General features: G+C 33.9%; 1 protein-coding gene across 1 annotated transcript; it reads right to left on the reverse strand.

Annotated features, from left to right (window-relative positions):
* Positions 1-583: 583 nt before the first annotated feature.
* On the reverse strand, positions 584-2,422 carry LOC118733469 (39S ribosomal protein L38, mitochondrial). Its single transcript, XM_036462863.1, has 7 exons — positions 2,214-2,422; positions 1,967-2,122; positions 1,764-1,909; positions 1,576-1,695; positions 1,399-1,490; positions 1,036-1,334; positions 584-969 (listed from the first exon to the last, which is right to left on the reverse strand). Exons 1-7 carry the CDS (start codon positions 2,356-2,358, stop codon positions 680-682), a joined length of 1,248 nt encoding a protein of 415 aa, XP_036318756.1. The 5' UTR covers positions 2,359-2,422; the 3' UTR covers positions 584-679.
* Positions 2,423-13,130: the final 10,708 nt, after the last annotated feature.

Raw genomic sequence — 13,130 nt, forward strand, 5'->3', positions numbered from 1 at the left:
AGTTTATACATACATATATAAAAAACGAAAATATAACGAGAATGTGCTATGTAAACGGTTGTAACGTATGTGGTGATGTGGCCACTTAACCACATAGATTTTATCTTATTAGAAAACCAAAATTTGATTAAATCCAATTTACGTTAGTATTTATTTATGTATAACATGTAATAATAACCTGATAATAAACTTTTACTAGTGACTATGCATGATAATGTCTATGAATTTGTAGTTATATAGCGAACAGATGAAACGACCGCTTCCGCATGGTACGGTAGTCAAAATTATATGATTTTTTTTATCATTTTCGCTTTAAAGCGCTACAAAATATGCATTTTGTCTTCAATTGCAGATTTAGGTACAAATTGTGTACCGTAACTCATATGAACTCGTGTGAACACAGCCTAATAATGATCAGATATCAATTGTGAATGGTGCGGGATTTCTTGCTGCACATTTCTGCGCGCCTGGTATTTTCGGCTAAATTTTGAGCCGCGATCCCTACTACAGTGATCCCTCGATTATTTGAACGATCTTTTTTTTTAAATTTTCCGGGACTTGCGTTAAAGTTTCCTGCATTTTAATTCAAAACACACATCTATTTATAACATTTTAATATACGTTTACTATATTTTTTTCTAAACTGTAAAACACACCGCCTAATTTAGAATTATATCGCTTATTTGTAATCATTAATGCGCCCGATGCCCAGTCGACGTTTGCGTATTTCTGTCTTTAACCATGAAGGCACACCACGTATTGGATGTGCATTTGGAAAACGCAACGGTTTTTCGGGACCTTCAAAAGGATGCGTTTTCGCTAATTTGCGTTCTAGGTATTCCTTGTTAACTTCCTTAGGATCACGGTGGCGATCCAGATACAAATTAAAGGCCTGCTTAAGAGGGAAGAATTTCTGATCAGCCAGGTATGGCTTGGGGAAATCATATTCGAATATCGGCTCCTTCATATCTAAGAAAAATCGAAAACTTTTGATAAAAACTAATATACGCGTAATATTGTGCGAGATATTCTTACTCAAAGCATTGTGGTAGAACTTTGTAAGTGAGCTATCCCAATCGCTTTGGAAAAATGCCAATCCAGCTGGTGTAATATTATCCTGCTGTTCGCGATAGAAATCAAGTGTTTTAAATGTACGCTTCTCCAAATTATACTTGTCGCTCGTAGGGAGTTTGTATTTGCTGAAATCTAATTTGCCGTTTTGTTTGTACAGCACAAAGATCATACGTTGATAGCCCACGCCCTTTGGTGGAAAAGGTGGTAAGTAGTCTACGAGCACTTCACCCTTCTTAACGTCACCATTTGGAATATTCGATCTAAAAAATTAAAGATAAATAAGTTTTTTAAATCAATTTCGCATCAAACACCTGAAAACCTTACATAAACCAGTGTACATATTCAGATGAACTGTCGGAAAAGTGTGCATCTGGGTTAGAGGCAACAAGCGTCCAGAAAAAATCACCTTCAGATTTCTGCAAGTAGTTATTATAGATTAGATAAGAAAAAGTTTTCCATTAAACCACTTTTTGTTGAGAAAAAATTTTTAATTTAACTTGCCTTTCCTGTTATTGGATCAATCGTTCCATCAAAGGTAACCTCTGGCGCACTTACTGCCTCTGCAGGCTTTATGACGTTGCCATTATAAACAAGGCCGTGTGTATCGCCATCCATGTGATACTGAAAATTTGAAGATTTGCAGCAATATTTAGTTATCCTTTTTTTAATTTAATATATGGTGGACTTACCTTCACATTTAATACAACGCGCGGCACAAAATATGCCAAACCGAATAAATCGTCAAAAATGCCATAATGGTCAGCAATCACACGCAAATCATATTGTCCATTAGTGGCCCGATATTCTGACTGTACTTCATCCAGATCAATAAGTACTGAAAGTGCATTGTTTTACTAATGTAAGAAATCATTTAACTGAGTGTAATTCTTACATTTGTTGGAGCGAGCCAACTTCTCCACTTCTTCGCTAGATCGTTGTGCTTTCAAGTGCGCCAGGCGCTCCTTCAATTGTTCAGAGCGTGAAGGTTTCAAACGTGGAAACCCAATGTTAACACGCGCGGTTAGCTCGGGGTCTTTAGCATTTTCCTCTGAAATAAAAACAAACAAAATATTTAATTACACTTGCTAATACGTAACATTCGATGGACAAACTACTAGCACGCTGCAACGGTCACCTACCCTGCAAACGTTGCTCCAATGACCTAGCGACTCCCGGCCGTTTGCCACGTATTGTGTGCCCCAAGCGCGCAGTTATTAGCAAAGGATTATTTTTATATATAACAGTGTTTAAATAGTTCCTCACTAATAAATTAGTTAATGCCATTTTTTCCAATCCAATCAATGAAAAATACAACCTAACATTTCTTCGATAACGGAACAGCTGTTCGCCGGCTGACAATAATCGGAAAACAGCCACCATTCACGGTAGATAATGCAAAACGTTAAGCTACGCCTACAACCTGACCGTATCGCGAATGGTAATGCGATTTGAGGAAAGTTTTAATGTCACACCGGAATTTAGAGGCGACTTTATTCTGACTATGAATATGCCCCTATAGACTATATACTATTCTTAAAACGGCCATGATAGGCAGTATCGGGAAGTTCATTAAAAATTTGCATTGTATTTAAATCAGGGGTATACGGCGACCATTTTTTTCTGATAAGGTACATGCCTACACACATATGTATGTATAGTATATTAGACCATGAGAGCCAAAGAAGCCTAGCTAATAAAAAGTTAAGTTAATAAAAGTTAAGTGTTTCGACTCTCAAAAATTGGTTTCGAGATAAATTATTTTAAAGTTGTAAGTATGTATGCGGGGTGATCGTTAACAACCCGTTAATACCGCTTCAAAAATTATACAGCTTTTGTACCAAATTCTATATTAGCGGTTCTCCTTAATACGAATAACGGCAGTTTTTTAGGTGCTTAATAAAAGGTTCATTCCCGTAAAATATATTTTATATTTCTAGCAAATGGTATCCGACTTTTAAGATTTATGAAAAATTACATAAATATACATATGTACATATGTATGTGAATACATAATTGTACATGCAATCAAAAGAAAAAAAGTTTTCAAAACTGTCCTCACCAATATTCACATCCCAGATATTGGTATTTACAAAAGTTGGAAATAAGTATCAATCAGAGATGTAATTGCACGTGTTTGAGACAACTTTAATAAAGTATGCTTAAAAAGTCCAGACTATGCTAATAAGTAGATATGTATGCACATATGGATGTATGTATACATACAAATATATTTGTTTATATCGAAGTATGCACATACCTATGTATGTATGTAGATACATATTTTATGATGGTGGGTAATCAAAATCAAAAAATCAATAGCTGCTGCGCCGAGTTCTCTCGCCGAAAAAGGGCATACACCAAAAAGCCGGGAAATCATATGGCTATAAATTATACATAAGTATGTATGTGTATGTCCATACCACATGGACGCAACCCTCGCTCCGGCAAGCATTGACTCAGTTTGTCTTCAAGGCAAAACAAAAAACTGAGAAGCGGCGCAAATTTTTTTGACGCATGCGCTCAATGCACCAGCCCAACCCGGCATGCACAGCGCGCAGTGCAGTCACTGGCCGCACCGGTGGTCGTCGTCATGTGGCCCAGCCCAGGGCTGAGTAACCCGGCCGTTACTAACGTGCAAAAACGTGGAGACCGGTGCAAGCACATTACATATGTACATACATACAATCTACAAAATGTGTGTGTTTATTTGTAAGGAGCACAAAGCGCTGTTGCCAAATTTCACACACAAAGTGTGCGCGAAATTTATAAGCGACTCAAACATTGGAACTGATGTGTAGCAACTGCATACTTTTTAGGTATGCATGTATGTACCTTAATATAGAAAGGCCCTATCTCACATCGTCGCTGAAATAAAAAAAGCTTTAACTAAATAAAAAAACAAAATTCCTTTTTTGATTTATTAAGAAGCATTTCATCGAATTATATGTAAGTCCGCACGTCAGTTTAGGCAATAAAAAATTTTAGTTAGTTACGGCTTTTTGCATTTCAACGACTATATGAGTTAGGGCCTTTCTATATTGAGGTAACGATATGTATGTAGTTTTGCCTATAGCCATGAATGGGAGTGGATTTTAATAAAAAAAAACTAACGCATTCTGTGTGCAAGCAACAGCAACAGCACCGAAATAATCTTTTCTTTTTTTGGCGTACTTTTAGGCGCATTGCCATTGTTTAGCGATGGTTAAAGTGCACCAACCGCAGCGCTGGCAAGATTTCACTTTTTATGAAGTGTGCGCCTGAAATAAATATCTCGAGGTTAAACCGGTCTCAAGTGCTGTGGTGCATTTGCAGCAGCGTTTTAATATTTTATGCAAATAATATGTATGTATTTATGAACATTTGTAAATGTACGGCTAGCCCAGATGGATTGTGGGTGAGGTTAAAAATACGTCATCCTTTACTGCATATTCTGCATTCATTTCCCTTCATTTCCTGAGCTTACATACAAAATAAACGTGCATACATTATATATGTATGTATTTTATACTATCCCCTTCTTTTGGCCAGTAAGTGATTGTTTTCTAAGTATAAATGCAAAGAACAGCACAAAAAGAAAATGGGAAATTGGTGTTCTTCCAGCATACGTACATACATATATCGTCGCCTGAGTAAAAGATTGTCGTATGTTACGCACGTACGTATGACGCTTACGACAATCTTTTACCCACGCGACGAATTGTAAATGGATAAAAGTTTATAATCCATCATACGTGCATTTATGACTGTGAACAACGTAGGATAGGATAGAGTAATAATGTACAAACATGCTTACATACATGTTTATGTGCAAATATAAATTTGAACTTGAACTTGCACTCTTCTTTTACACTTATTTTACCGGTGTAAGTACTGGCATACAACAAATTCTGTCTCTGTTTTCTTGGTTTAGGGCACACCCAATTATTACAATAATCTAAGAATATGTGTTTCGACCTATAGCATTTGACTGCCATTTCTAATGTAAAACTTGCACCTGAATCCGAATACGAAATCAAATGTTAAGTAAGTAGAACAGTTTTCGAGATATAGCTAAATTTCCATTTTTCGAGTTTTGAAAAAACGTAATTTCACTAAACTGTCATTATCTCCGGACGTAGTTAGCCAATTTCGAAGCTTTTTTTTATGATACTGAAGGTAATTAAATATGCCATCAATAGTGTGTGCAACACTTTTCAATCAAACTGTCGGTTTAGAAGCCATTTGTGAATTTTTCGAGAAGTTTGCATCATTTTTAACAAAATTTCACAAAAACTCTGTAAATTTCGTCTTAAAAAAAAACATGATTACATCCGGTTTCTTTATTGGACGTCAAAGTGTGATCTTTTAGGAAGAAAATAAACCCTATCCTATCCAAATTGAATTGAAAATGTAGAAGTCATAAGCACTTAAGTAAAAATTCAGAAAATCCATTTTTTCTAATTCACATCACACAAGTTTACAGAAATCAAAAAAATTTCCACTGAATCTGAATACGAATTCAAAATGTAAGGTAGTAGAACCGTTTTTGAGATATACCCAAAATTCGGGTTTTCGAGACCTGAAAAAAGTGCAGTCACTTAATTAGAATTTTCTTTAGATATAGTTGTCCAACCGCGACATTTTTAAATGAAAATTTTTTTCAAATCTCGAAAAAGGAAAATTAGCTATATCTCGAAAACTGTTCTACTTTCTTAATGTTTGATTTCATATTCGGATTCAGCGATAAATTTTACATTAGAAATGGCAGTTAAATGCCACAAGTCAAATCACTGAAAACTGGTGTTCTCCGAAGCAAATAACGAACGTGTTTATCAAATAAGTTGGTACTACTTACATACATACATACATACATACACATAAATGCGAATTCGAGAAAAAAGTTTTAAACTTTTCGAATGTAATGTAAGCCTTAAGGGGAAACCGAAATATGTTCGTCTATAACTTTTTAAATAGCCTAGCTGCCGAGATGGGGATTTCACATACACATGGAATAGTAGTTGCACAATACTATACCATATAACTCAATTCTTTCTTAAGTATATATGTACATAGGGTATGTATATACTATATATACGGTGACTCATAGAATTATTTTGCATTGATTTTTTGATATTCGAAATGTTTTTCATATACAATTTTTTCATATTTTTTTTAAATGTGGTTTATAAAGTATACAACAATAACGACGTAAATTAAAATTACTTTGATGGAAATTAAGGTAAATTCAGCAAAATTTCAAACTATGTAATGAGCATTTATACAAAAAAGCCAAATAGACAGTTTTATATCCTATTCAATTTTAGTAAAATAAAAGGCAAGTTCATTTTAAATAATTTTTTTTCTTTTATTCATCAATACAAAAAGATTGGTTATAGGAAAGAAAATACCAAAATTTTAAATTTCGGATACATATGGTTTTTGTCGTACAATCTATATTAAACAAAAAAAATGCCATGAAAAACACTTTGAATGCCGAAAAAATCAATGCAAAATATTTCGTTTTCAGATCATATAATCATATATTTGAACTGTACTAAATGGCCAATAAATGGCTATTTAAATATGAGATATGCATATGATAAGCTCTGATCCAATACTTTTCGTGTAAAATCCTGTAAAAATGTCAAACAGCAAAATTACTCTCTGAAGTGAGAGTAAAAAGTGAGTAACAACAAAAAGGACGAGAACAAAAAAATCATTTTCATGATGATCAAATCATGATCGCTTGATACTTTTCATGATTTTACAAGAAGAAAAAGTTCGGGTAAAATCTTGCAACTTCATTCTCTACACAACTCTCCAAAAATCGCTCTCATTTACAGGAAAAATAAATTTTGTTGGAAGTTCGAAAATATGCACACTAAACTTCAGAATTGGCTTGGATTTTTCTTTGTAAGCAGCATCAGGCGGTTTAATGTACATATGTACATAAGTAAACGTTATCACTCCCTTTCATTGATGCAGTGTTAATTTTTGGCCCACAGCTGTACCCATGCATGTGAAGTAAATATATGTATATGTATATGTATGTATGTATGGATTTATATATAAATACATGTGTAGATATGTACATACTTAGGCACATGGATACATAAATGTTTTCTTTTCTTCCTACTAACATTTCGATTATAACTTTTGTATGTGCCTTGCATATATAATTGATTACGAACATCCGTTGGTATGTTTATTTTTAAATCCTTAACTAATAAATTTGACATAAATGGCATTTAAGGCGGCGATATCTACGAGTATTTTCTGCTGGAAGTTTAGAGAATATTACATACATATGTACATATGTATCTGTTGGCTTTTGACAAAACAACCTCGGTGCTTTCTGTAGGTTAGAATTTAGAGTAAATTATAAGGAAGTTCCATTTAAAAATTTTACATTTGTATTAAAATTTCATAAGATATCATCTTGAACTACTCCTATTAATGACTAAACACAAAAATATCATTCGATAACTCAGTGAATTATTGCTTTGAAGACAAAATGACCTCACTCGAGAAAAGTTGTTTTGTCAGAAGTCCACAGATATGTATGTACATACATATGTACATACATAAAATTTTAACTGCCGATAGATGGATATCCGCAGACGTTCAATGAACTCTATAGTACACATACATACATACACACATATATAAGTTTGTATGTAGGCTTCCTTATGTAGTTTAGTTTTTAATATTTACTACAGTGCCAGTTACTGTCGAAATTCGAAAGGTTTTCTAATTTTTAGGAGCCTTGGAGAGGTTTTCTAACTTAACACGTAGCAAAAATTATAAGGTACAAAGTAGCTTACCGGAAACTCTTCTGCTTTGGAATTAAAACGTGACTACAGTTTTGTATTTCTTTGAAGGTCTTTGGGGGACTTCGGCAGGATTTGGAATTGACCCGAGACATTCCAGTTTATCGATAAATCTCAATGATTTGATACATATCGATAATTCGATGAATTTCAAAAACACTAAAATCCGATAACTCAACAAAATTCGATAACTCGATTAATTTCGATAACTGCGAAATTCGGGGGCTCGATAAATTTCTATAAATTAAAAATGTACATATCTCACTCTGTTAATACGATAAGCATTGATTACTCGATAACCATCTTATAACCTTGAAATTTCGACAAATCAATATACTTTGAAAATTCCATAAACTTCGATTCGATGAATCGACCAATTTCTGCAGATCAATAATTATCGTTAACTCTGTAAGTTGAAAGAAGGCGATGTATTACGATAACTCGATAAATTTCGTTAAGTCTATAAATAATGATAATTCAATAAACATCGATAACTTGATACATTTATTTAACTAGAAAATTTTCGATAATCCCATAAATTTTTATAGCTCGATAACTATCCGTAAATTTCGACCACTAAGTTTCTGTGTCTATAAACTCAATAAACATTGATCAATTTGAATAATTCGATGCGATACTTCGATGATTCGATAAATTTCGGTAACTTTTATGGCGGAATATATTTCGATTCCGATCGAAAAATTTCAATTCAGTTACCCTAATTCTTATGTATTCCCATTGTCTCCATTTTCGTCGTTATCTTCACTTTTGCCTTCTCTTTTTTGTAGTCATCCTTATCATTTATTTCTTCTTCTTCATATTATTCTTTATTTCGGAGATTAATTTCAAATACGAAGTAAAACAAAAGGTGAAAATAAGTCAATTTGAACAGGTTGCAACAACAACCATAGACAAAAAAGGTGTATGGTGTTCTTGGTTTTGAAATCGGTTCGGTAGAATCGCCAAACGAACGGAGGCAAAATTTATGTCACCGTATTAATATCTAGATTTACAGTAATTAAAATACTTTTCAGGATGGTCAAATTGAAAAAAAAAATATCCGTAAGTGTCCGGCGGGGCTTTTCCTCTATTGTGAAGTGAACGTTTTGATGTTATCACATAAATATGTACATATGTAGTTAAGTATGTATATAACAAAATAGTTTCAAATCAAAGCAAAATCCAAACCCGGTTTCCGACCAATATTAAAAAATAAAAATAAAAATTTGTCTAATAGCGGCCGTCCCTCGACAGCCAAAGGCAAACCTCCGGGTGCATTTCTGCCATGAAAAACAACTTCTCATAAAAATATATAGTCGGCAGGTCCCTCCCCTTTGTGGGACAACTTCAAGGCGCACGCCACAAATCGGAGGAGAAGCTCGGCCAAACACTAAAATATGTATGTATGTCTAATCGCCAATCTAACATCTATCAGTTATTCGATTCCATAAAATCCTAGGAGAATTTGATTAGTTTGCAGCCAACTTATTGTCTCATCATAATCTTTATTCCATTTCTAATAAATTCAAAATCCTTTTTTTTTACATTTCGTTCGGATGTCTCAAATATCCATACTATTTAATAAGGAACTTAATTCTTAACTAACTTAACTTAACTTAAGAGCACACATTCCCATTATTTTCGAAACACGATTTCGTTCATGTGGTTGCCTCTGCTCAGTTTCCCAAGACATTGGTGACATTTTCACAGCATAACATCGGTACTTCACGGCAACCCACAAAAAAAGGCCAATGATGTAACCGCTCCAAACTCCGCACCAAACTGTCACTCACTGAGAATGCATTGGCTTTTCGAAGATTACGTGCTGGTTTTTCAATCCCAGATGCAGCAGTGTGGCTTGTTATCGTAGCCGCTGAGGTGAATATGATTTTTCGAGCAAAATCGTTGTCCAATAAGTTTGCGTTATTTCCCAACGTTGTTCCAGCGTAAATCGATTTATTTCGTTTCGCGGAGATATTATACTGACTGCCAAAATTTCTAGCGGGAAAGAGCTGTAACTTTCAAAATAACATATGATTAAAAAAAACTATATGGACCACCCTTTTCTCAGAAGCTGTCAAACTAGACGCGTTGGGTCTACAACGAAAAACTCGAAAAAATAGTTAGGCTAAGTATGATACTACGTTAAGGGCCGGTTACTCAATGTCTGGTTAACACTAATCTGCGGTTAAACATCGTTATCGACGTTACCGACTCTATGTTATATGCATGGAGCCGAACACGTCGATAATGATGTTTAAACGGAGATTAGTGTTAATCATATATTGAGTAAACGGCCCTAAGTGTGTTATTTGCCAATTTTGTATGATAAGAAGCGAAAACAGAAAACAGTGACTAGTTATAAAATACCAATTTAAGGTTTGATGGCAGCTTTATCCTCTGGACAAAATTTTAAAATTTTTAACGAGTATATCTCATTTTCATTTTTGATGAAATGCGTTTATTTAATACTTTTATATTTTTCTCTCAGATACACCAAAATTCAATGTCACAACTTAAAAAATGCGAGATTTATTGGCGTCTTTCAAACAGAATTTTCCATGGTAATTTACAAGTTTCCAAATTATCAAATGGGGCCTTCTTGTATTGATGATGACGATACACAGGCATACATACATACGTATGTATGTACATATTCTTTTCTTTTTGAAAAGGAAAGTCATATTCGAGAGCTGTCATGTCTCACACCATTTGCGCTACTTAATGCTACATATAACTTTCGATGCGCCGATTATTCATCAAGTCACTAACCACGGATGCATATTGCCACCCTTTTCGTAGAAGACCAAAGAAATAATGGCATAAATATATATATACACATATATGTACATATATACATAAAAACGGGAGCGTCAAATAAAAAACCAAATAAAAGAAGTTGATAAGAAAGAATGTAAGTATTTACGTACTTAGGGTGGTTCAAAAATGCATGTGATGAAGTAAAGTCGGGATTTTAATGATTGGATTGTTCTATATCGAAAGAAATATACCCCTGCCTTTTTATTTCGATTTCAAATATATTTACAGGTCGCCCAAAGCGCTCCAAGTTATCCATGTATTTTATATGGGGAAAAAACAAGTTTTCGTGGAAATAGTATAGAATTCTTGAAATATTTTTCGATCGGAAGACTCGGTTTCTCTTCAGGACACTTCCATTTTTTTATTTTACTATTATTAACAATCTTTTATGGATCCCATTTTTGCGTTTTTGGAGCCTTTGGGGAACCTATAGTTAATATTAGAAAAAGGTTAAATAAACAATTGGGTATTATTATTTGAAGTCTCCTAAATAAAAAAAGAGCTTTCTGATCGAAAAAATATTGAGTTTCAAGAATTATATACCATCTTTGAGATTTTTTCCCTTATAAAATACATGGAAAATTTTGAGCGATTTCTATTTTTTTCGGTATAGAACAATCCCAAGGGGTCGGAGCATTAAAATTCAGACATTATTGTTTTTTTTTTTACCACCCTAATGTACATACATATGTACATAAGCATATAAACATGAATGCAGTAAAATTAAATAAAATTTTAGAATGAGTCATTTTCACATGTTTGTTGCACATCGCAAACGCACATATCCCTCCATAAGCTGTTTAATATTTAGTGCACTGACGGTATTTTCCCTGTTTGTCAGTAAATGCAAAAAACTATTTTTGCACTCATATTCATTGAATGGGGATGGGAGATTTGATAATGTTTTGTTGCAAAAAAAATACAGCCAATTATTGTTGTCCCGCTTTTGCTACATAGATTCGGCTGCCCATAAATTAATAGGAGTGCGATATTTTAACAAGTATCTCCTATTTTTTTCTTTGTTTTGTGTTTATTAATTTTTTATAATAGCATAGCTCATTATCTAACAAAAGCCACATGAATCCAATTTTCAAAAATTAAAATTTGTTTTAAATAAAACTTTATGAAAAGATGGTATGCTTTTTTATTCTAACAACAAAATTGTATGTTCGGATTCTATGCTTAGTTCAATTGGTTCCTAATATATACATATGTGATTAAGTGGAACCAATCTTTTTTTCAGCCGAATAACGGTAAGTTGCAAATACCTCGAAAACGTATCCATAGAAAAAAACACTTACTTGATTTTCGGAATCACCGAGCAATTCTACATGGGAATTGGATAGTGGCATCTATAGAACATTTGTGCTGTAAACCAGTGTATTTATAAAAATGCATTTGCATTTCGAATGAAATATCTAATACTTTGGGGAATATTTTGACTAATACTAATGGCTAATATTGTTGCACTGGTTTTTTGGAGAACTTATTCGAAATTATAAAGCTACCTAGGATACTTGGCAATGCTTTAAGGAAAAAGCAACTACCCTGACAATGGTTCCAGTTTTTGCAGTGGTGTGGATTTTCAAACGAAAGTCAGCGACCGTACAAGAAAAACATCAGTGAATGGAGAAGTATTTAAAATTACCCATATACCCAGATAAGACGACCCTTTAAGTTTACGGAAGCAAAACTTTCAAGTTTTTTAAAGCTGGCAACGAAGTATCTTTACCGCCGTTCGAAATGGCAAACCTCCGAGTATATTTCTTCCAGGAAAAACAACTTTTTATAAAAATAGAATCGCCGTTCGGAGTCGGCAGGTCCCCCTCCCCTTTGCGTGGCAATATCAGGGCGCACGCCACAAATCGGATGAGAAGCTCGGCCATACACTAACATATTGTGTAAGCACCATTCCGGAAATCTTGCCGCATTTAAGCAGTATCCGGCTGGAAAGTCGGACAATCAAAAAACGCCCTGATAAGCCGAATTCCAGATATATACCGTATACTCGGCACATCACTATTTCAAAAAAATTTATTTTTTTTCGCTTGCTGTAATGACTCGCATATAAACTATTCAAAATATTTTATGACGTACTGATAAAAATATGGGTTTTTTTCAGTGCCGACACAACAAGACTATTTTTCGTTACTCGTCTATTGCGCGACAACGAATTGCTTTCTGATACCATATTAGTAATACTACGTAAGTCAAAATAAATTTCCTTTTATGGTAATATTTAACGCCACCTAATTCAGTTTAATTAATTGTTTTTATATACGTATGTGTTAGGCATTAGTTTATGTACATACTATACACATCCACATATGGTCTTCAGCTTTAGTGTTGATAAACAAAAATTGAATGGCTTGGATAGGCGGTGCCCCAATCGGGTATATGTTAGTATATACAAAGTAAATATGTGTA

This window comes from Rhagoletis pomonella, unplaced genomic scaffold (assembly GCF_013731165.1).
Source record: "Rhagoletis pomonella isolate Grant_MI unplaced genomic scaffold, Rhpom_1.0 Rhpom_scaffold_00002, whole genome shotgun sequence".
Lineage (NCBI taxonomy): Eukaryota > Metazoa > Arthropoda > Insecta > Diptera > Tephritidae > Rhagoletis > Rhagoletis pomonella.

Bases quoted from the DNA above. Each gene is read 5' to 3' on its own strand.
- LOC118733469 (XM_036462863.1), bottom strand. From the start codon at position 2,358: ATGGCATTAACTAATTTATTAGTGAGGAACTATTTAAACACTGTTATA. The intron at 1,335-1,398 runs GTAAGGTTTTCA...TTAATTTTTTAG, and splicing joins GAATATGTACACTGGTTTAT to ATCGAATATTCCAAATGGTG. The intron at 970-1,035 runs GTAAGAATATCT...GATTTTTCTTAG, and splicing joins GTTCTACCACAATGCTTTGA to ATATGAAGGAGCCGATATTC.